Source organism: Pelophylax lessonae (assembly GCF_965119305.1).
Source record: "Pelophylax lessonae genome assembly, chromosome: 11".
Taxonomy (NCBI): Eukaryota; Metazoa; Chordata; class Amphibia; order Anura; family Ranidae; genus Pelophylax; species Pelophylax lessonae.
In genome coordinates, this window is record NC_138778.1 from 236,157,193 (window position 1) to 236,182,352 (window position 25,160).

The 25,160-nt window shown below is 49.0% G+C and overlaps 1 protein-coding gene across 1 annotated transcript in view; it reads left to right on the forward strand.

Annotated features, from left to right (window-relative positions):
• LOC309567518 (ABC-type organic anion transporter ABCA8-like) overlaps window positions 1–25,160 on the forward strand; it is a 201,140-nt gene that overhangs the window by 42,765 nt on the left and 133,215 nt on the right. The window contains exons 8-11 of the mRNA XM_082272902.1: window positions 1,215–1,400; window positions 3,365–3,512; window positions 3,590–3,749; window positions 17,912–17,970. Of these exons, the coding sequence (XP_082129028.1) occupies window positions 1,215–1,400; window positions 3,365–3,512; window positions 3,590–3,749; window positions 17,912–17,970 (553 nt within the window). The remainder of the gene's footprint in view (window positions 1–1,214; window positions 1,401–3,364; window positions 3,513–3,589; window positions 3,750–17,911; window positions 17,971–25,160) is intronic.

Genomic DNA, 25,160 nt, shown 5'->3' on the forward strand with positions numbered 1-25,160 from the left:
GGGAAGAAATACCCCAGGACACCATCCGTCATCTTATTAGGAGCATGCCCCGATGTTTTCAGACATGCATACAACCATCTGGGGGCCATACAAACTACTGAGCACCGTTTTGAGTTGCTGCAATGAAATTTCAGCAAAATAGACTAGTTAGTTGCATCATTTTTTCACTTTGATTTTTGGGTTGTCTTTGAATTCATCCCACTGTAGGTTGACAGTTTAAATTTATATCAAACTATGTGGCATCCTTTCATTCCTAACACGTTACCCAGTCCATACCAGTATAGATATCCAGCATGATATTTTTCCCCATTGAGATCTGATGTGTTTTCAAAGTGTTCCTTTCATCTTTTTAAAGAAGTGTATACGGGGGTATCACTTGGTCCTGGTCATCCTCCATGTGTTGACGTTGGTATGAAGGGTTCCCTGTATGTTCGAGAATATGGGGCTATCACCTGATCTTGTTCATCCTCAATGGGCTGGCGTGGGTATATAGGACTCCCTGTATGTTGGAGTATATGGGGTTATCACCTGGTCCTGTTAATCCTCCATGGGCTGGTTCAGTTTGTAGGAATCCCTGTATGCTGGAGTATATGGGGTTTCACCTGGACCTTTTCATCCTCCATGGACTGGCGTTGGTATGTAGGACTCCCTGTATGTTGAGGTATTGTATATGGGTAATATCCTTGTCCTGTTCATCCTCCATGGCTCGGAGACGTTAATGTAGGACTCTTTGTATGTGGGTGTTAATGGGGGTATCACCTGGTCCTGTTCATCCACAATGGGCTGGAGACATTAATGTAGGACTCCTTGTATTTAAATGTTAATCGGGGTATCACCTGGTCTTGTTCATCCTCCATGGGCTGGCATTGGTATGAAGGACTCCCTGTATGTTGGAGTATATGGGGTATCACGTGGTCTTGTTCATCCTCCGTGGGCTGGCGCTGGTATGTAGGACTCCTTATATGTGGGTGTTAATGGGGGTATCACCTGGTCCTGTTTATCCTACATGGGGTGGTGTTGGTATGTAGGACTCCCTGTATGTGGGTGTTAATGGGGGTATCACCTAGTCTTCCAGTGCTGGGCCTCCCTTTCCTCTTTGTTCTTCACACAGTAACATTTCTCTCTCATCTTTTGGGGGACCCCCATACTGCATACAGATGTCCCCTCAGACATGATCCTTGGGGGTGATAAATGCATGTTATTCTTTTTTACAGATCAGTTTCACTTTCATGTTGAGCGCCCTCTTCAGGAATCCGCGAGTAACAGCCATTGTGGGATTTTTCGTCACACTCTTTATGTCATTGTTTGGCCTTCTGCTGCTCATGAAGAATCTTCCAAAAGCAGTGGAAGTGTTACTGAGCGTCTTTCCCCCGTTCGCCTTCGCTGTGGGATTGACAGAGGTAGGTGCTCCTTGCCGTCTGTTGTGGCAGTGCTGGTATCTGTGTCCGGGTGTGGTTGGGAATCCCGGGGATGAGGAATACCTTCTGGTGCAGGTTTGATCCTTCATAATACAAATGTCTTTCCTTTAATTTTCTGTACTGCTGATTGGTGGGGAGTCTCTAGTAGATGGGTGGAGTCCAGTTATTGAAGGAACTACAGGGGCCCTTGTCACTTCTGGGTGGAGCTCCTTATGACAAGGCTGGGGCAGTTAAAGGGCCCCGCACACATTGCAATCTCATTGTTTGATACTCTGACACCATCAATGTATTCTTCCAGGGTTTATTAGTGAAAGGCTGGGAGGGTGCAGAGCAGTGATGAGAGGCTGGGAGGGTGCAGAGCAGTGATGGGAGGCTGGTAGGGTGCACTGGTGCAGAGCAGTGATGAGAAGCTGGAAGGGTGCACTGGTGTAGAGCTGTGATGGGAGGCTGGGAGGGTGCACCGATGCAGAGCAGTAATGGGAAACTGGGAGGGTGCACCGGTGTAGAGCAGTGATGAGAAGCTGGAAGGGTGCACTGGTGTAGAGCTGTAATGGGAGGCTGGGAGGGTGCACCGATGCAGAGCAGTAATGGGAAACTGGGAGGGTGCACCGGTGTAGAGCAGTGCTGGGAGGGTGCACCGGTGCAGAGCAGCGATGGGAGGCTGGGAGGGTGCACAGGTGCAGAGCAGTGATGAGAGGCTGGGAGGGTGCACTGGTGCAGAGCAGTAATGGGAGGCTGGGAGGGTGCACCGATGCAGAGCAGTAATGGGAAACTGGGAGGGTGCACCGGTGTAGAGCAGTGCTGGGAGGGTGCACCGGTGCAGAGCAGCGATGGGAGGCTGGGAGGGTGCACAGGTGCAGAGCAGTGATGAGAGGCTGGGAGGGTGCACTGGTACAGAGCAGTGATGGGAGGGTGCAGAGCAGTGATGGGAGGCTGGGAGGGTGCACTGGTGCAGAGCAGTGATGAGAGGCTGGGAGGGTGCACTGGTGCAGAGCAGTGATGGGAGGGTGCAGAGCAGTGATGGGAGTCTGGGAGGGTGCACTGGTGCAGAGCAGTGATGAGAGGCTGGGAGGGTGCACTGGTACAGAGCAGTGATGGGAGGGTGCAGAGCAGTGATGGGAGGCTGGGAGGGTGCACTGGTGCAGAGCAGTGATGAGAGGCTGGGAGGGTGCACTGGTGCAGAGCATTGATGGGAGGGTGCAGAGCAGTGATGGGAGGCTGGGAGGGTGCACTGGTGCAGAGCAGTGATGGGAGGGTGCAGAGCAGTGATGGGAGGCTGGGAGGGTGCACTGGTGCAGAGCAGTGATGAGAGGCTGGGAGGGTGCACCAGTACAGAGCAGTAATGGGAAACTGGGAGGGTGCACCGGTGTAGAGCAGTGCTGGGAGGGTGCACCGATGCAGAGCAGTGATGAGAGGCTGAGAGGGTGCACTGGTGCAGAGCAGTGATGAGAGGCTGGGAAGGTTCACTGGTGCAGAGCAGTGATGCGAGGTTGGGATGGTGCAGAGCAGTGATGAGAGGCTGGGAGGGTGCACTGGTGCAGAGCAGTGATGGGAGGTTGTGATGGTGCAGAGCAGTGATGAGAGGCTGGGAGGGTGCACTGGTGCAGAGCAGTGATGGGAGGGTGCAGAGCAGTGATGAGAGGCTGGGAGGGTGCACTGGTGCAGAGCAGTGATGGGAGGGTGCAGAGCAGTGATGAGAGGCTGGGAGGGTGCAGCACTGTGCTCCTCATTCATTCCCTCTGCTGTCACATGGTATCTGGTCTAGGAGCTGATTGGAGGAAAATCAGATGACAATGAGAGGAATGAGTGTGTGTGACATTAAACGGGTCCTCTGCCAATGATTCATCTCCATAGTGGGAGGACAGTGCCAGCTCTTCTCATGGCAGGTCCCCCCACCCATGGGCAGTGAGGGATTCTGGGTAAATGTGACTTTTCTGTGTTTTCAGAGTGTCCACCTAGAAAATGACCTGCGGGGGGTGTTCTTCTCAGAAATGGCGGGTGACTCCTCCCACGTCCTATCCAGCTGCATCAGTCTGACGCTGGACACCATCTTCTATACCCTCCTCACCCTCTACTTTAATAATGTCCTGCCAGGTAAGTGGCCATCAATGGCTGTGATTGGATGTCTTGCAGTCCGCCTGACTGTGTCACCTCTGTGTTTTTTCTGTCAGATAAGTACGGGAGAAGGCAGGAGCCCCTCTTCTTCATCCGATCCTCATTCTGGCACAAGAAGATTCCGCTGCCGACACAGAGCTCCAGAGCCGAGGATATGGACTGGGGGGATCACATAGAGAGAGTTCCCGCCTCCTTACTGGGCAGTGAGGCCATCCGGTAATAGGAGGGGGGTACAATGTCTGTAATAGGGATTATGACAGATTGCTTGGCACCCCTCTTGGGTGCTTCCCTCTATACAGCTTCCTCTAGGCTGGCCCAAGGAACCGGGTATTATAGCTGAGCACCCAAGAACTAGACGACACTAGCTTAGGTGCAAACTGGAACTCTCTTTATTGTAAATTCACACAGAGATCAGGTAATAGCTTGGTCACATTTCAAATTTTCCTAGACTAAAGACTAAGGAACAGCCAACATAAGCATACACAGTACGCTAATTAACTATTAGTGATTTAAACAAGCCTTAAACAAGCCTAGGTGACTCAGTGCCTGCCCAGACAATGCTTTGATTAATCAGAGATCCCACCCCACCTCAAACAATCCACCCCACCTCAGACAGTCCACCCCACCTCAAACAATCCACCCCACCTCAGACAGTCCACCCCACCTCAAACAATCCACCCCACCTCAGACAGTTCAGCACCAGTCTACAAAGTCTTTGAGACAAACTCATACAATATTTCAGCAGTCTGAAAAGGTGGAATTACTTTATCTTCATAGATTTATTGAGGGATATTGTTGATGAATATTTCTGTCCCAAGTGAAGGAGCTTCTCCAACCCAGTCTGCAGGAGGGTCACCATATTCCCTCCGATCAATACCCTGTACAAGATTATTATTACTCCTTTCCATCCACTCCAGAAGGGAAGCTTTATTGTCCTTATTCAGAGAAGTAATCCAAGCCTCGCTCTCAGCGTTCATCACATTGTTGTCCATCATTAGAGAATTATCTGCTCCCTGAATAGGACAGACCCAACCAGGACAGGGGCTTTTGGAGGGGAATGCAGGGTAGTCTCTTGCCTATTGACTATGGGCCCTGGCTTTTGAGGGGGCTCTATTCTTGGGAGGTGTGTGCCTGGGGGACCCTTGGAATGGTCTTGCTTCAGATTCAGGATTGTCTCCCCGAAAAACACACTCTGGGAATCTAGGACCGCGATACATATTTGGGGCCTTTGTGACCAAACCAGCAATGACTGCTTTTAGACTGAGACTCAGAGTAGTTGTTAATATAATGAGCTCAAACCTACCTGATACTGGTGTATAACTAAGGGGCCCTGCGCTTACGGATATTAAAATAAAGTACTGTGCATCAAGCTGCTAGCTGCAGTGAAAAGTGCTGGTGCTCTTTTAAAAATGAGAGATGTGAGTGCAGCGCTGCTTTCAAATTATAAATCTATAAATATATATAAAAAATAATATAGAATTGTGCAATAACTTAATAACTTAATACATCTGTGGTGATCTTCAAAGGAATAATATGAAGTGTACAATCATAAAAATCTAATATTTATACACAATGTGTTCCAAATAGATAAATATATAAATAATTGTCCATATATAAATCTTTCCAGAATGCTGTGACTTTTTCCGATATTCATAAAGTGCTTGAGTGTTCAAAATGTGCAATAAGCGGGGTTTCCCCCTTAAGATGTCTGCTTACCATCAACTGGATGTAATCAGGCATGGAATAAAGGCTTTACACTCTGTTTTTCAATTGGTGAGGAATATTAGCTGGAACCTCAAGATTCATCGCCCCCGTATCCTCAAAAAGAGAAGCTTTTCATGGTGAAGTTTGTTTTAAACAACACATTTATTGGGTACATGGCGGGGATTTATACTCACAAACAACAAAGTAAAACAAGCATAGAGCGGCTCGGTGGTGTGCTGCTCCCGCAGCATACGATCCTCCGGCCGGGGATCACGTGGTACTCGCTCTACCTATCGCTAACGATTAGCGATAGGTAGAGCGAGTACCACGTGATCCCCGGCCGGAGGATCGTATGCTGCGGGAGCAGCACACCACCGAGCCGCTCTATGCTTGTTTTACTTTGTTGTTTGTGAGTATAAATCCCCGCCATGTACCCAATAAATGTGTTGTTTAAAACAAACTTCACCATGAAAAGCTTCTCTTTTTGAGGATACGGGGGCGATGAATCTTGAGGTTCCAGCTAATATTCCTCACCAATTGAAAAACAGAGTGTAAAGCCTTTATTCCATGCCTGATTACATCCAGTTGATGGTAAGCAGACATCTTAAGGGGGAAACCCCGCTTATTGCACATTTTGAACACTCAAGCACTTTATGAATATCGGAAAAAGTCACAGCATTCTGGAAAGATTTATATATGGACAATTATTTATATATTTATCTATTTGGAACACATTGTGTATAAATATTAGATTTTTATGATTGTACACTTCATATTATTCCTTTGAAGATCACCACAGATGTATTAAGTTATTAAGTTATTGCACAATTCTATATTATTTTTTATATATATTTATAGATTTATAATTTGAAAGCAGCGCTGCACTCACATACCTGATACTGGTGTCTCCTGTTATAATCTGTTTATTAAAGTGTTATGTGTTTATTAAGTATATCTCTCCCATTGTGTGCCTTTTAGGTGTGCATTGCCATTGTTAATTAAGTCACCTATTGTTTCTGTCTGTCTGCTCATCTCTTGGAGATGTGACTAATATTGTGACCACTTTACAAGGGGTTACACTTTATAAGGGGTTATTATAAAGTGATAATATGGAGGGATATTATAGATTGCAGTGTTTTTGGCACGGGGTGGTGTTGATCGTGTCGTTGGAAGACTCAGCATTACTGGTTATCAGAAGGTGATATGGAAGGAAGAGTCACACAATAACAGGAAATTCATCTCCTCGTTGTCCTCCAGTGTCCCCAGCTGCTGGGAACTGATCACTCCGCGTCTGATGTCAGGAGAGACTCCTCGCTGCATCCAGTGAGAGTCTCTGCTAGAGGTCAGTCCAACCAATCACCTTCATGTCATATCCGACATATGGAGCGGTGGAGTCATACCTGAACTGAGACAACACAGCACCCCCTTCTGTTCATTAGAAATAATGTGCTCCATGTTCTGTGCTGTGTCTGTGACAGACTCCATACACAGAATAACCGAAACCTCCTTCTCCCTCACTATGGTGTAGAATGTTTGGTATTCGTGTATAATACACTGCTCAAAGAAATAAAAGGAACACTTTGAAAACACATCAGATCTCAATGGGGAAAAAAATCTCATGCTGGATATCTATACTGGTATGGACTGGGTAATGTGTTAAGATCTATACTGGTATGGACTGGGTAATGTGTTAGGATTTACACTGGTATGGACCGGGTAACGTGTTAGGATCTATACTGGTATGGACTGGGTAATGTGTTAGGATCTATACTGGTATGGACTGGGTAATGTGTTAGGATCTATACTGGTAGGTGCTGGGTAATGTGTTAGGATCTATACTGGTATGGCCTGGGTAATGTGTTAGGATCTATACTGGTATGGACTGGGTAATTTGTTAAGATCTATACTGGTAGGGACTGGGTAATGTGTTAGGATCTATACTGGTATGGATGGGGTAATGTGTTAGGATTTACACTGGTATGGACTGGGTAATGTGTTAGGATCTATACTGGTATAGACTGGGTAATGTGTTAGGATCTTTACTGGTATGGACGGGGTAATGTGTTAGGATCTATACTGGTATGGACTGGGTAATGTGTTAGGATCTATACTGGTATGGACTGAGTAATGTGTTAGGATCTATACTTGTATGGACTGGGTAATGTATTAGGATCTATACAGGTATGGACTGGGTAATGTGTTAGGATCTATACTGGTATGGACTGGGTAATGTGTTAGGATCTATACTGGTATGGACTGGGTAATGTGTTAGGATCTATACTGGTAGGTGCTGGGTAATGTGTTAGGATCTATACTGGTATGGCCTGGGTAATGTGTTAGGATCTATACTGGTATGGACTGGGTAATTTGTTAAGATCTATACTGGTAGGGACTGGGTAATGTGTTAGGATCTATACTGGTATGGATGGGGTAATGTGTTAGGATTTACACTGGTATGGACTGGGTAATGTGTTAGGATCTATACTGGTATAGACTGGGTAATGTGTTAGGATCTTTACTGGTATGGACGGGGTAATGTGTTAGGATCTATACTGGTATGGACTGGGTAATGTGTTAGGATCTATACTGGTATGGACTGGGTAATGTGTTAGGATCTATACTGGTATGGACTGGGTAATGTGTTAGGATCTATACTGGTAGGTGCTGGGTAATGTGTTAGGATCTATACTGGTATGGCCTGGGTAATGTGTTAGGATCTATACTGGTATGGACTGGGTAATTTGTTAAGATCTATACTGGTAGGGACTGGGTAATGTGTTAGGATCTATACTGGTATGGATGGGGTAATGTGTTAGGATTTACACTGGTATGGACTGGGTAATGTGTTAGGATCTATACTGGTATGGACTGGGTAATGTGTTAGGATCTATACTGGTATGGACTGGGTAATGTGTTAGGATCTATACTGGTAGGTGCTGGGTAATGTGTTAGGATCTATACTGGTATGGCCTGGGTAATGTGTTAGGATCTATACTGGTATGGACTGGGTAATTTGTTAAGATCTATACTGGTAGGGACTGGGTAATGTGTTAGGATCTATACTGGTATGGATGGGGTAATGTGTTAGGATTTACACTGGTATGGACTGGGTAATGTGTTAGGATCTATACTGGTATAGACTGGGTAATGTGTTAGGATCTTTACTGGTATGGACGGGGTAATGTGTTAGGATCTATACTGGTATGGACTGGGTAATGTGTTAGGATCTATACTGGTATGGACTGAGTAATGTGTTAGGATCTATACTTGTATGGACTGGGTAATGTATTAGGATCTATACAGGTATGGACTGGGTAATGTGTTAGGATCTATACTGGTATGGACTGGGTAATGTGTTAGGATCTATACTGGTATGGACTGGGTAATGTGTTAGGATCTATACTGGTAGGTGCTGGGTAATGTGTTAGGATCTATACTGGTATGGCCTGGGTAATGTGTTAGGATCTATACTGGTATGGACTGGGTAATTTGTTAAGATCTATACTGGTAGGGACTGGGTAATGTGTTAGGATCTATACTGGTATGGATGGGGTAATGTGTTAGGATTTACACTGGTATGGACTGGGTAATGTGTTAGGATCTATACTGGTATGGACTGGGTAATGTATTAGGATCTATACTGGTATGGACTGGGTAATGTGTTAGGATCTATACTGGTATGGACTGGGTAATGTGTTAGGATCTATACTGGTATGGACTGGGTAATGTGTTAGGATCTATACTGGTATGGACTGGGTAATGTGTTAGGATCTATACTGGTATGGACTGGGTAATGTGTTAGGATCTATACTGGTATGGAACGAGTAATGTGTTAGGAAGGAAAGGATGCCACATCATTTGATGGAAATGAAAATTATCACCCTACAGAGGGCTGAATTCATAGACACCCCAAAAATCAAAGTGAAAAAATGAAGCAGCAGGTGAGTCAATTTTGCTGAAATTTAATTGCAGCAACTCAGAATGGACAATGTCTATGCATGCTTCTAATGGGACAACGGATGGTGTCCTGGGGTATTTCCTCCCAGATCTGGACCAGGGCATCACTGAACTCCTGAACAGACTGAGGTGCAACCTGGTGGCGTGGGATGGACCAAAACATAATGTCCCAGAATGGTATCAATTTCTTCATCCTCCAGGAACTGGCTTCATACTCTCGCCACATGAGGCCGGGCATTTCATCCCAATACCGAGTACCGGCAGTCAAGGTGCAGTTGCCTAGCATGTAGAGGTCTGTGAGTCCCTCCATGAATTTGCCTCCCCAGATCATCACTGACCCACCACCAAACCGGTCATGCTGAACGATGTTACAGGCAGCATAATGTTCTCCACGGCTCCTCCAGACCCTTTCACGTCTGTCACATGTGCTCAGGGTGAACCTGCTCTCATCTGTGAAAAGCACAGGGTGTCAGTGGTGGAGCTGCCAATTCTGGTGTTCAATGGCAAATGCCAATCGAGCGACACGGTGCCGGGCAGTGAGCACAGGGCCCAGTAGAGGACGTCGGACCCTCAGGCCACCCTCATGAAGTCTGTTTCTGATTGTTTGGTCAGAGACATTCACACCAGTGTCCTGCTGGAGGTCATTTTGTAGGGCTCTGGCAGAGCTCATCCTGTTCCTCCTTGCACAAAGGAGCAGATACCGGTCCTGCTGATGGGTTAAGGACCTTCTACAGCCCTGTCCAGCTCTCCTAGAGTAACTGCCTGTCTCCTGGAATCTCCTCCATGCTCCTGAGACTGTGCTGGGAGACACAGCAAACCTTCTGCCAATGGCACGTATCAATGTGCCACCCTGGAGGTGTTGGGCTGCCTGTGCAACCTCTATAGGGTCCAAGTATGGCCTCATGCTACCAGTAGTGACACTGACCCCCTCTATAGGGTCCAGGTATGAGGTCATACTACCAGTAGTGACACTGACCCCCTCTATAGGGTCCAGGTATGGCCTCATGCTACCAGTAGTGACACTGACCCCCCTCTATAGGGTCCAGGTATGACCTCATGCTACCAGTAGTGACACTGACCCCCTCTATAGGGTCCAGGTATGGCCTCATATTACCAGTAGTGACACTGACCCCCTCTATAGGGTCCAGGTATGGCCTCATACTACCAGTAGTGACACTGACCCCCTCTATAGGGTCCAGGTATGGCCTCATACTACCAGTAGTGACACTGACCCCCTCTATAGGGTCCAAGTATGGCCTCATGCTACCAGTAGTGACACTGACCCCCTCTATAGGGTCCAGGTATGGCCTCATGCTACCAGTAGTGACACTGACCCCCTCTATAGGGTCCAGGTATGACCTCATACTACCAGTAGGGACACTGACCCCCTCTATAGGGTCCAGGTATGGCCTCATGCTACCAGTAGTGACACTGACCCCCTCTATAGGGTCCAGGTATGGCCTCATACTATCAGTAGTGACACTGACCCCTTCTATAGGGTCCAGGTATGGCCTCATGCTACCAGTAGTGACACTGACCCCCTCTATAGGGTGCAGGTATGGCCTCATGCTACCAGTAGTGACACTGACCCCCTCTATAGGGTCCAAGTATGGCCTCATGCTACCAGTAGTGACACTGACCCCCTCTATAGGGTCCAGGTATGGCCTCATACTATCAGTAGTGACACTGACCCCTTCTATAGGGTCCAGGTATCTCCTCATACTACCAGTAGTGACACTGACCCCCTCTATAGGGTCCAGGTATGGCCTCATACTACCAGTAGTGACACTGACCCCCTCTATAGGGTCCAGGTATGGCCTCATACTACCAGTAGTGACACTGACCCCCTCTATAGGGTCCAGGTATGGCCTCATACTACCAGTAGTGACACTGACCCCCTCTATAGGATCCAGGTATGGCCTCATACTACCAGTAGTGACACTGACCCCCTCTATAGGGTCCAGGTATGGCCTCATACTATCAGTAGTGACACTGACCCCTTCTATAGGGTCCAGGTATCTCCTCATACTACCAGTAGTGACACTGACCCCCTCTATAGGGTCCAGGTATGGCCTCATACTACCAGTAGTGACACTGACCCCCTCTATAGGGTCCAGGTATCTCCTCATGCTACCAGTAGTGACACTGACCCCCTCTATAGGGTCCAGGTATGGCCTCATACTACCAGTAGTGACACTGACCCCCTCTATAGGGTCCAGGTATCTCCTCATGCTACCAGTAGTGACACTGACCCCCTCTATAGGGTCCAGGTATCTCCTCATGCTACCAGTAGTGACACTGACCCCCTCTATAGGGTCCAGGTATGGCCTCATACTACCAGCAGTGACACTGACCCCCTCTATAGGGTCCAGGTATGGCCTCATGCTACCAGTAGTGACACTGACCCCCTCTATAGGGTCCAGGTATGGCCTCATACTACCAGTAGTGACACTGACCCCCTCTATAGGGTCCAGGTATGACCTCATACTACCAGTAGTGACACTGACCCTAGCCAAATGCAAAACTAGTGAAAACAGTCAGAAAACATGAGTAAGGAAAAAAAGGTCAGTGGCCTCCACCTGTTTTGGAGGTTGTCTCATTGTTGCCTATTTAGTGCACCTGTTGTTAATTTAATTAACACCAAAGCATCTGAAACTGATTAACAACCCCCTCTGCTACTTAACTGACCAGATTAATATCCCAGGAGTTTAATTGACTTGATGTTATATTCTGAATAAAAAGTGTTCCTTTCATTTTTTTTCAGCAGTGTATAACATATATATCTATATTTATAATGGGGGATTTTTTGAGCTCCCAGTGAAGGTGGTTTATGAATGAAACCAGAAGATAATCAGTCAGAATGGGGTAGAGAGTTTCAGAGGATAGGAGAAGCTCTGGAGAAGTCCTGGAGGTGAGCATGGGAAGGGGCCCGAGGGAGCTAGAGAGCAGGAGGTCTTGGGAGGAACGAAGAGAACGAGTAGGTTAGTGATATAGCTGGTGAAGGGTTGTGGGTGGCTTTGCATGTTGTCAGTATTTAGAATTTATTTTGGTGGGTGAGCGGAAACCAGTGGAGGGATTGGTAGAGAGGGATGGAGGATACTGAGTAGAAACCAGAGGAGGGATTGGCAAAGAAGGGTGGAGGACACTGGGTTGAAGCCAGAGGGGGGATTGGCAGAGAGGGGTGGAAGACACTGAATGGAAGCCAGTGGAGAGATTGGCAGAGAGGGATGGGGGTCCCTAAATGGAGGTCAGTGGAGGGATTGGCAGAGAGAGATAGAGGACACTGAATGGAGGCCAGTGGAGGGATTGGTAGAAAGGGGTGAAGGACACTGATTGGAGGTCAGTGGAGATATTGGCAGAGAGGGGTGGGGGACACTGAATGGAGGCCAGTGGAGGGATTGGCAGAGAGAGGTGGGGGACACTGAATGGAGGCCAGTGGAGGGATTAGCAGAGAGGGGTGGAGGACACTGAATGAAAGCCAGTGGAAAGATTGGCAGACAGGGGTGGGGGACACTGAATGGAGGCCAGTGGAAGGATTAGCAGAGAGAGGGGTGGTGGACACTGAATTGAGGCCAGTGGAAGGATTGGCAGAGAGAGGAGGAGGAGGACACTGAATGGAGGCCAGTGGAGAGATTGGCATAGAGGGGTGGAGGACACTTAATGGAGGCCAGTGGAGGGATTGGCAGAGAGAGGGGTGGAGGACACCGAATGGAGGCCAGTGGAGAGATTGGCAGAGAGGGGTGGAGGACACTTAATGGAGGCCAGTGGAGGGATTGGCAGAGAGTGGGGTGGAGGACACTGAATGGAGGCCAGTGGAGAGATTGGCAGGGAGGGGTGGTGGACACAGAATGGAGGCCAGTGGAGGGATTGGCAGAGAGGAGTGGAGGACACTGAATGGAGGCTAGTGGAGGGATTGGCAGAGAGGGGGGGAGGACACTGAATGGAGGCTAGTGGAGGGATTGGCAGGGAGGGGTGGTGGACACTGAATGGAGGCCAGTGGAGGGATTGGCAGAGAGGGGTGGAGGACACTGAATGGAGGCCAGTGGAGGGATTGGCAGAGAGGGGTGGAGGGCACTGAATGGAGGCCAGTGGAGGGATTGGCAGAGAGGGGTGGAGGACACTGAATGGATGCCAGTGGAGGGATTGGCAGAGAGGGGTGGAGGACACTGAATGGAGGCTAGTGGAGGGATTGGCAGAGAGGGGTGGAGGACACTGAATGGAGGCTAGTGGAGGGATTGGCAGGGAGGGGTGGTGGACACTGAATGGATGCCAGTGGAGGGATTGGGAGAGAGGGGTGGAGGACACTGAATGGAGGCCAGTGGAGGGATTGGCAGAGAGGGGTGGAGGACACTGAATGGAGGCCAGTGGAGGGATTGGCAGAGAGGGGTGGAGGGCACTGAATGGAGGCCAGTGGAGGGATTGGCAGAGAGGGGTGGAGGACACTGAATGGAGGCTAGTGGAGGGATTGGCAGAGAGGGGTGGAGGACACTGAATGGAGGCCAGTGGAGGGATTGGCAGAGAGGGGTGGAGGGCACTGAATGGAGGCCAGTGGAGGGATTGGCAGAGAGGGGTGGAGGACACTGAATGGAGGCCAGTGGAGGGATTGGCAGAGAGGGGTGGAGGACACTGAATGGAGGCTAGTGGAGGGATTGGCAGAGAGGGGTGGAGGACACTGAATGGAGGCCAGTGGAGGGATTGGCAGAGAGGGGTGGAGGGCACTGAATGGAGGCCAGTGGAGGGATTGGCAGAGAGGGGTGGAGGACACTGAATGGAGGCCAGTGGAGGGATTGGCAGGGAGGGGTGGTGGACACTGAATGGAGGCCAGTGGAGGGATTGGCAGAGAGGAGTGGAGGACACTGAATGGAGGCCAGTGGAGGGATTGGCAGAGAGAGGGGTGGAGGACACTGAATGGAGACCAGTGGAGGGATTGGCAGAGAGGGGTGGAGGACACTGAATGGAGGCCAGTGGAGGGATTGGCAGAGAGGGGTGGAGGACACTGAATGGAGGCCAGTGGAGGGATTGGCAGAGAGGGGTGGAGGGCACTGAATGGAGGGCAGTGGAGGGATTGGCAGAGAGGGGTGGAGGACACTGAATGGAGGCCAGTGGAGGGATTAGCAGAGGGGGGTGGAGGACACTGAATGAAAGCCAGTGGAGAGATTGGCAGACAGGGGTGGGGGACACTGAATGGAGGCCAGTGGAAGGATTGGCAGAGAGAGGGGTGGTGGACACTGATTTGAGGCCAGTGGAAGGATTGGCAGAGAGAGGAGGAGGACACTGAATGGAGGCCAGTGGAGGGATTGGTAGAGAGGGGTGGAGGACACTTAATGGAGGCCAGTGGAGGGATTGGCAGAGAGAGGGGTGGGGGACACTGAATGGAGGTCAGTGGAGGGATTGGCAGAGAGGGGTGGAGGACACTGAATGGAGGTCAGTGGAGGGATTGGCAGGGAGGGGTGGTGGACACCGAATGGAGGCCAGTGGAGAGATTGGCAGAGAGGGGTGGAGGACACTTAATGGAGGCCAGTGGAGAGATTGGCAGGGGGGGTGGTGGACACAGAATGGAGGCCAGTGGAGGGATTGGCAGAGAGGGGTGGAGGACACTGAATGGAGGCCAGTGGAGGGATTGGCAGAGAGGGGTAGCAGACACTGAATGGAGGCCAGTGGAGAGATTGGCAGGGAGGGGTGGTGGACACAGAATGGAGGCCAGTGGAGAGATTGGCAGGGAGGGGTGGTGGACACAGAATGGAGGCCAGTGGAGGGATTGGCAGGGAGGGGTGGTGGACACTGAATGGAGGCCAGTGGAGGGATTGGCAGAGAGGGGTGGAGGACACTGAATGGAGGTCAGTGGAGGAATTGGCAGAGAGGGCTGGAGGGCACTGAATGGAGGCCAGTGGAGGGATTGGCAGGGAGGGGTGGTGGACACTGAATGGAGGCCAGTGGAGGGATTGGCAGAGAGGGGTGGAGGACACTGAATGGAGGTCAGTGGAGGGATTGGTAGAGAGGGGTGGAGGACACTGAATGGAGGTCAGTGGAGGGATTGGCAGAGAGGGGTGGAGGACACTGAATGGAGGCCAGTGGAGGGATTGGCAGAGAGGGGTGGAGGGCACTGAATGGTTGGTAAGGTGAATGAGTGTTGCTGCAGCATATACTGTATGATGGACTGAAGGGGGAGGAGCCTATGTAAAGGTAATCCAATGAGACACCAAAATATAGAAAAGATGGGGCTTTACGGGCCAATGGGAGGAGAAGGATCAATAACAACACAAAGTAAACTTAAATGTAGTTTTATTATGCATATTAGAGTTAAAACAATGCATAGGAGTGGTTACTCATGTCAAACATAATTAAAAATGACAAACATATAGAATCGCATAGTAGAAATACTTCCCAATAAGGGAGTGCTGATAACTTGTATCAGAAGATGACGTTAGGGTCTCAGATGGAGAACGATCTAAGGGTCCCCAGCAAGTTTCGCACAAGGCTTCCTCAGGGCCAGAGAGACCAGAACAGACCGATATTTCTGATGCGACTCAAGTACTGGCAGGCAAGACAAAACGCAAGAAGATGGTACAAAATCCAAAATAAATGTTGGTATAATTCTGTATAATTGCCCCAAGTAGCAACAGTGACTCTGAAGCTTCAATAAAACAGCATATATGTATCCATATCCGTGTTCAGGGCCTAACTGGCTACTTCATATACTGTACAGATTGTATACAGCCAAAATATATAAGGGCATCCCATCAACAGGGTGTATCAAAATATCCTGTATATTAAGGGCTCTGCAGAAGGTATATAACAAGCATGAGGCAGGTAGCACTTCAAATGTATCCAAAAATCAAAAAGGGTCCATATAAACGGCAGACAACAAAAGGCCTGTAGCGTGTCCTCCGTATGTGTGCCTGCCAGAATGAGGAGGGAGTTGCAGTAGTGGAGGTGAGAGTTGACCAGGGAGTGGAGTAGAAGCTTTGTGGTGTCATTGTAAGGAAGGGGCATATTTTGGAGCTTTTGTGGCGGTTGAGGCAGCAAGCTTTGGACAGTGAATGGATGTGGGGCGGAAAGGAGAGTTCAGCGTCCAGGATCACAAATAGCACCCTGGCATGCGGGGATGGGTTGATAGTTGTGCTATTGACCTTGACAGAGAAGTCAAGGGAAGGAGCACGTGGGGGGAGGAAACATTATGAGCTTGGTTTTGGATAGAGTATGAGGAAGTGGTGTGACATCCAGCCTGGTATGGTATTAAATGAGTGATGAGCGAGGAGATGGGAGGGTTCAGCTGAGGAGTAGAGAGATAGATTTGGGTGTCATCAGCGTAGAAATGGTATTGGAAGCCATGGGAGGCAATCAGCTGACCCAGGGAGGAGGTGTAGATGGAGAATAAGAAAGGTCCAAGGACAGAACTTTGGAGGACCCCAACAGTAAGAGGAAGAGGAGAGGAGGAAATAGAATTGTAAGTAACACAGAAGGTGGGGTGGGATAGATAGGATGAGAACCAGCGAAGAGAAAGTGGAGTTTTTTGAGGAGGAAGGGGTGGTCCAGTAGTAGGAGGACTGAATAGTGTCCATAGAAGTCCAGGAGTAGGAGGACTGAATAGTGTCCATAGAAGTCCAGGAGTAGGAGGACAGAATAGTGTCCATAGAAGTCCAGGAGTAGGAGGACAGAATAGTGTCCATAGAGGTCCAGGAGTAGGAGGACTGAATAGTGTCCATAGAAGTCCAGGAGTAGGAGGACAGAATAGTGTCCATAGAAGTCCAGGAGTAGGAGGACCGAATAGTGTCCATAGAAGTCCAGGAGTAGGAGGACAGAATAGTGTCCATAGAAGTCCAGGAGTAGGAGGACAGAATAGTGTCCATAGAGGTCCAGGAGTAGGAGGACTGAATAGTGTCCATAGAAGTCCAGGAGTAGGAGGACAGAATAGTGTCCATAGAAGTCCAGGAGTAGGAGGACCGAATAGTGTCCATAGAAGTCCAGGAGTAGGAGGACCGAATAGTGTCCATAAAAGTCCAGGAGTAGGAGGACCGAATAGTGTCCATAGAAGTCCAGGAGTAGGAGGACCGAATAGTGTCCATAAAAGTCCAGGAGTAGGAGGACCGAATAGTGTCCATAGAAGTCCAGGAGTAGGAGGACCGAATAGTGTCCATAGAAGTCCAGGAGTAGGAGGACAGAATAGTGTCCATAGAAGTCCAGGAGTAGGAGGACTGAATAGTGTCCATAGAAGTCCAGGAGTAGGAGGACCGAATAGTGTCCATAGAAGTCCAGGAGTAGGAGGACCGAATAGTGTCCATAGAAGTCCAGGAGTAGGAGGACAGAATAGTGTCCATAGAAGTCCAGGAGTAGGAGGACCGAATAGTGTCCATAGAAGTCCAGGAGTAGGAGGACCGAATAGTGTCCATAGAAGTCCAGGAGTAGGAGGACCGAATAGTGTCCATAAAAGTCCAGGAGTAGGAGGACCGAATAGTGTCCATAGAAGTCCAGGAGTAGGAGGACCGAATAGTGTCCATAGAAGTCCAGGAGTAGGAGGACTGAATAGTGTCCATAGAAGTCCAGGAGTAGGAGGACCGAATAGTGTCCATAGAAGTCCAGGAGTAGGAGGACTGAATAGTGTCCATAGAAGTCCAGGAGTAGGAGGACTGTCCATTGGATTTAGCTGTTAGCAGATGTAAATTAAGGTTCTATGTGGACACTTAGTGATTTCCTCCAACCACCTTCTGTATCTCCAGAATCATCAACATTAAGAAGACGTACAGCGAGGGAGACAGGAAGGTGGAAGCTCTGAGAGGTAAGTGATAGATTTCCATCTCTCCACATTATCTACAGTATGTCTGCAACATTGCTTAGTGGTGAATTGGCGCAAGAAGAGGTCTCAAAAAAGTCTGGTCCTGGGGACCTGGGGGAGGGGGGAAGGGGAAAGGGAAACACCAGGGGTAGGGGGACCCCCAAACAGTTCAGGGGGTAGCTGTCCACTGTAGCGGCTGCCGGCGGAAGAGACAGAAGAGATCTCTGGGGGGAGACAAGAGGGAAGACAGCGCAGCGCCTTCTAAGTGCAGCAAGACATTTATTGAAGTATGTGCAGCAGTATTACACTCACATTTTGTCGGTGAATAAGATGCAGTTAGTCAAGTAATGTTGATCAACATTACTTGACTAACTGCATCTTATTCACTGACTAAATGTGAGTGTAATACTGCTGCACATACTTCCAGAGGCGTAACTAGAACCTTCAGGGCCCCGATGCAAGAAACCATGAAGGGCCCCATGGCCCCCTGGCCAGGGGAGCACACAGGGGCCCAGAGACAGCAGAACACAAGTGAACTGGATAGGAGTGGCGGGGGCAGCATATAGTTTAACCAATCTCCTTCATTTTCCTCCTGCAGCTACAGGAGGAAAAAGGAGGACAGTGATTTCTCTACATGCTGCCCCCACCGCCCCTCCTATCCAGGTGTACAGGGAAGCTGCACAGGAACATTGGGCCCGGTTGCAGTTGCAACACCTGTAGTTACGCCCCTGCATACTTCAATAAATGTCTTGCTGCACTTAGAAGGCGCTGCGCTGTCTTCCCTCTTGTCTGCAACATTGTACCTCCCATACAGATGATGATAGTCTATGTGGCAAAATGGCTCCACCAACATGGATAATTACATAATAATATAATTCTTTATAAAGTCTCCACCCACACGGTTCAGTCCACTCAGTATATGTAAAAGGCTCCTCCCACATGGTTCAGTACACTCAGTATACAGTGCCTTGAAAAAGTATTCACACCCCTTGAAATATTCCACATTTTGTCATGTAACAACCAAAAACGTAAATATATTTTATTGGGATTTTATGTGATAGACCGACACAAAGTGGCCATAATTGTGAAGTGGAAGGAAAATGATAAATGATACAAATAAATCTGTGAAAAGTGTGGCTGCATTTGTATTCACCCCCTGGAGTCAATACTTTGTAGAACCGCCTTTCCCTGCAATTACAGCTGCAAGTCTTTTTGGGGATGTCTCTACCAGCTTTGCCCATCTAGAGAGGACATTTCTGCCCATTCTTCTTTGCAGAATATCTCATCTCTGTCAGATTGGATGGAGAGCGTCTGTGAACAGCAATTTTCAAGTCTTGCCACAGATTCTCAATGGGATTTAGGTCTGGACTGTGACTGGGCCATTCTAACACATGAAACCATTCCATTGTAGCTCTGGCTGGATGTTTCGTTCGTTGTCCTGCTGGAAGGTGAACCTCCGCCCCAGTCTCAAGTCTTTTCTTCTAAGATTGCCCTGTATTTGGCTGCATCCATCTTTCCATCAACTCTGTGTGTAACGGTCAAGGCCGGAAAACCATACTGGATTCCCATGATATTCGGGCCCTTAGACGGCACTGCATCACATACAGGAATGCTACTGTAATGGAAATCACAACATGGGCTCAGGAATACTTCCAGAAAACATTGTCGGTGAACACAATCCACCGTGCCATTCACCGTTGTCGGCTAAAACTCGATAGGCCAAAAAAGAAGCCATATCTAAACATGATCCAGAAGCGCAGGCGTTTTCTCTGGGCCAAGGCTCATTTATAATGGTCTGTGACAAAGTGGAAAACTGCTCTGTGGTCACACCAATCAAAATTTGAAGTTCTTTTTGGAAAACTGGGACGCCATTTCATCCGGACTAAAGAGGACAAGGACAACCCAAGTTGTCATCAGCGCTCAGTTCAGAAGCCGGCATCTCTGATGGTATGGGGTTGCATGAGTGCGTGTGGCATGGGCAGCTTACACATCTGGAAAGGCACCATCAATGCTGAAAGATATATCCAAGTTCTAGAACAACATATGCTCCCATCCAGACGTCGTCTCTTTCAGGGAAGACCTTGCATTTTCCAACATGACAATGCCAGACCACATACTGCATCAATTACAACATCATGGCTGCGTAGAAGAAGGATCCGGGTACTGAAATGGCCAGCCTGCAGTCCAGACCTTTCACCCATAGAAAACATTTGGCGCATCATAAAGAGGAAGATGTGACAAAGAAGACCTAAGACAGTTGAGCATCTAGAAGTCTGTATTAGACAAGAATGGGACAACATTCCTATTCCTAAACTTCAGCAACTTCTCCTCAGTCCCCAGACGTTTGCAGACTGTCATAAAAAGAAGAGGGGAGGCCACACAGTGGTAAACATGGCCTTGTCCCAACTTTTTTGAGATGTGTTGATGCCATGAAATTTTAAATCAACTTATTTTTCCCTTAAAATGATACATTTTCTCAGTTTAAACATTTGATATGTCATCTATGTTGTACTCTAAATAAAATACTGAAACTTCCACATCATTGCATTGTTTTTATTCACAATTTGTACAGTGTCCCAACTTTTTTGGAATTGGGTATGTAGAATTAACCTGAACTAATTATCTAAGGAACCACCAACATTAACATTATTCTACTTCCCCACCAGTAACTAAAAGATGACAATGATTCAATCAGCTTGAGCCAATTAACTAGCAGACTGCCATCATTGAGCTCATGAAGTACAATACACATTATCATAAGTATAAACACACCCCCACAGTAGATAACAGGTGAGTAAATCAGCATATTCAACGATGTCTGGAAGACAGGTGGTTGAGCTGATGATATTAGCATCTGCTATGAGTCTGACTGTGAGAAGCAGTCTCTTATTGGCAATAGGCAGCTAGGCCTTAACATGGAACAGAAGCCAATGCGATTGGCTCTTTCAATGTTCAGAATCAAACAAGCCAGGAATAGTCTCCATATATTTCTTGAGATATATGGTTGATAAATATTAATGTCCCAGTTGAAGTAATCCAAACTATATTCTCAGTGTCCATTAAGTACCTGTCCATCATTTTCTCGGTCACCCTGTGTCCCTAATAGACACAGGGTGACTTACACATAAGAGGGGCCTAAGGGGCTGAGAGAGGTATTTCCCAACCTCTCTAAGGTAAGCTGTGTTCCACGGGCCCCCCAACCAAAGTGACTCCCGTCACATCTCTCCCCTTTCGGAAGGAGACTAACACAGGAGGAGACCCCAAATGGGTTGACTTCAAAGTTAGTCTGTAGTTCCAGTCCCCCAATGTCTGTACCCACATAGTACCCCAAACAAATTGTCCAGAACACATCGTTACTCACCCAGCCAACCTTTGCCTCTCTCGTAGAACATATCCGCCACTGGGGAGAAGCGTGGACTGGCCCTTCTCCCGGGAGTCCTTTCAGCCGCTGGAGAGAAGACAGTGTGGCAGGGCTCACTCCCTCATGCTGTTGGGGACCTGGCCGACTTCCGCCCGACCGTTCACTTCATCAGGCCGTTTGGGATCTGGACTGACTTCCCAGCATCCCTGGGGTAGACAAGTGAAGATTGTAGTCCCATCCACTTTCTCCGGAAACCCATCCTTTGTTAGTTGAGGACAGAGGCCAGCAGCACTCTGCTCTGTTGCCAGCTTTTTCTGCTGGGTTGGTGTCATCATTCTGGGGCACCAACTGCTGCTGGGAAGAGGAGTCGGCTGCTCCATCTTCCTTACCCCCATCTGGCGGTTGGGACAACCTTTCTCTGGTACCGTCTCTTAGGTGCACAGATCCTGACTGGGGAGGGATGACAGTTTCCTCCGATCTGACTGACTGTTGGGGAGGGAGGATGGCAACCTCCTCTCTCTTCTCCCCCTGGATCCTGATCTGCTGCTGGGGAGTGACCGCCACCTTCTCACCCTGAGCCTCTGGAACTGCCACAGGTGTGGGGCAGAGGTCTTGGACCCTGCGACAGAAGTCATTTTGGTTGGGGGGCTCGTGGAACACAGCTTACCTTAGAGAGGTTGGGAAATCCCTCTCAGCCCCTTAGGCCCCTCTTATGTGTAAGTCACCCTGTGTCTAATAGGGGCATTGTAGCGGAGGGGTAGTTCAATCTACAGGGTCTCCGCTGGTAGACAGGAAAACAGGTAATATTCCAAATAGGCAGGTACAGCATGCAACAATCCAGGTAGCGTTATACCATTCTTCCCTCCCAAGAACTAAACGACACATAGGCTGGGAGTCAACAACACTTTTATTCACAGGCTTTCAGTATTTATGGGATTCCCCATGCAAGGGGCTTCCCCACAGACATTCCAGGGGCTGTACAGCAGCGGACCACATGGGGGACTGAATATGTGTACCTTGAAACAGGCAGTCTCTCAATACACACCCCCTGCGGAGAAATGTCTCCAGTCCAGACCATTGTCTATGTGTCATGAATCCACACAATTAGAGACAGAAACAGGAGGCGGGGGGGGGGGAGGGGGAAGAAGGGCTGTAGTATTACATTACAAACACTTGGTTCTTAAAGGTATACACATGCAATAAACATAATGCCTACACAAAGGACAATATACAGTGGCTGTATTTGCCAGAGGCATAGGGTGACCAAGGAAATGATTGACAGCTACCTAATGGACACTGAGAATATGGTTTAAATTACTTCAAATGGGACAGTAATATTTATCAACTATATATCTCAAGAAATATATGAAGATTATTCTGAACATGTTCATTGACAGACTGCATTAACCCATTATCATCATGAGCATTTTCAAACATTTCAGTTTTAGCATTTAACATATTCTCATCTCCAGGTTCAGGTACCCTCTTATCCAATAGAGCCTGTTACATTTCATGGAAGAGGCCTCTGTGTGTAACAATGGGGTGGACATGATTTTTGCTGTGCTGAATGGAGGAACTATGCAGCAGCTGTTAGCCTAGGTTCACATCTATGCGGGTTGTGCTTGATGCATTTTTCTGGCACATTTTTACTTTTTTAAACCCGCATTTTTGATGCTTTTTTACATGCAGCTTTCATGTGTTTTTTTTTTCTCTTTTCCACACTGTGTATAGCTGGTTAGGATTGAGCCAGGAAGCCGGCCGCTGCGTCATTAACAACCGATGAGCCCTCAGCTGTCAACGGCTTCCCCACTGACAGCTGAATGTAAAAAAAAAAAAAGGAGGAAAAAAAACGGCGTGGGGTCCCCCCAAATCCATACCAGACCTTTATCCAAGCACGCAGCCTGGCAGGTCAATAAAGGGGGGGAGATGAGCGAGCACAACCCCCCCCCCCCCCGAACCATACCAGGCCACATGCCCTCAACATGGCGCTGCTTTGGGGCAGATGGGGCTCTCCCCCCCCCCCCAGCCCCAAGGCACCTTGTCCCTATGTCGAGGACAAAGGCCTCTTCCCCACAACCATGGTCAGTGCTTGTGGGGGTCTGCAAGTGGGAGGCTTATTAGAATCTGGAAGCCCCCTTCAACAAGGGGGCCCCCAGGTCCCAGTCCCCCTACCCATTCACCAACATTTTTAAAAGTGAATAAAGACAGTACAAGAGTTTTTGACAATTCCTTTATTAAAGTGATTGTAAAGGCAGAAGGTGCATTCTATGCAATAAGATAAAAAGCCTTCTGTGTGTCCCTTCCCCCCTAATACTTACCTGAGCCCCCTCTCTATCCAGTGATGTGCACCAGTGCCTCGGCTGTATGGGACTCTCCCTCTAGATTGGCTGAGACATAGCAGCGGCGTCATTGGCTCCCGCTGCTGTCAATCAAATTCAGTTAGAAAATCAGGGGAGAGAGGGGACACAGGGAGCTGCAGCCAGCACAGGTGCCCCCATAGCAAGCTGCATGCTGTGGGGGAACTCAACAGGAGGGAGGGAACAGAGGCACTGGAGAGGGACCCAAGAAGTGGAGGATCCAGGCTTCTCTGTGCACAGAGGAAGGACCCAAGAAGAGGAGGATCCGGGCCATTCTTTGCACAGAGGAGGGACTCGAGAAGAGGAGGATCCGGGCTGCTCTTTGCACAGAGGAGGGACCCGAGAAGAGGAGGATCCGGGCCACTCTGTGCACAGAGGAAGGACCCGAGAAGAGGAGGATCCGGGCCACTCTGTGCACAGAGGAAGGACCCGAGAAGAGGAGGATCCGGGCTGCTCTTTGCACAGAGGAGGGACCCGAGAAGAGGAGGATCTGGGCCGTTCTGTGCACAGAGGAGGGACCCAAGAAGTGGAGGATCCAGGCTTCTCTGTGCACAGAGGAAGGACCCGAGAAGAGGAGGATCTGGGCCACTCTGTGCACAGAGGAGGGACCCAAGAAGTGGAGGATCCAGGCTTCTCTGTGCACAGAGGAAGGACCCGAGAAGAGGAGGATCCGGGCCACACTGTGCACAGAGGAGGGACCCGAGTAAGGGGAGTGTGACGGTGCCTGTTCAATAAACAGTCCGTTTTTACCCCTTCATGAAGTCTCGACTCATGTTTGGGGGAATATGCTACAAGGGATTGCTATGCTCTTCATACTCCCTTGAATAATCACTAAGCTCTTGTAAGAGCTTGTTCCTTCTTCACTCTCTGGGGAAAGAAAGGTTCACCCACTGGAACCTGGAGCCTTGTCGTAGGTCCAGGGTGGATAGGAGATGGCGAGACCCCAACCAAGGTGCGGCGGTTCATGGGGTCTGAGGTGGTTAAGGTGTCTGGTGGAGTGCTTGGAGCCCTCGGGAAGCACTAGGAGTATCCGTCAGCGGAGGTACCCGGTCGGTGTGTCGGTTTTACCGTTACAAGGAGGATCTGGATCGCTCTGTGCACAGAGAAGGGACCTGAGAAGAGGAGGATCCGGGCCGCTCTGTGCACAGAGGAGGGACCCAAGAAGAGGAGGACCCGGGCCGCTCTGTGCACAGAGGAGGGACCCAAGAAGTGGAGGATCCAGGCTTCTCTGTGCACAGAGGAAGGACCCGAGAAGAGGAGGACCCATTTTTTAAGCATTGGCTGGGTGGGAGGAGGTTAAATAGCTAAGGGATGGGCCACTAAGTGACGTCACCTGGTGGCACCACCCCCGTGCGACGTCGGCTGCTTAGTGTGCACCATGTTGAGGGTATGTGGTCTGGTATGGTTGGGGGGGGGGCGCTCGCTTGTCCCCTACCTTTCCTGACCTGCTGGGCTGCATGCCTGGATAAGAGCCT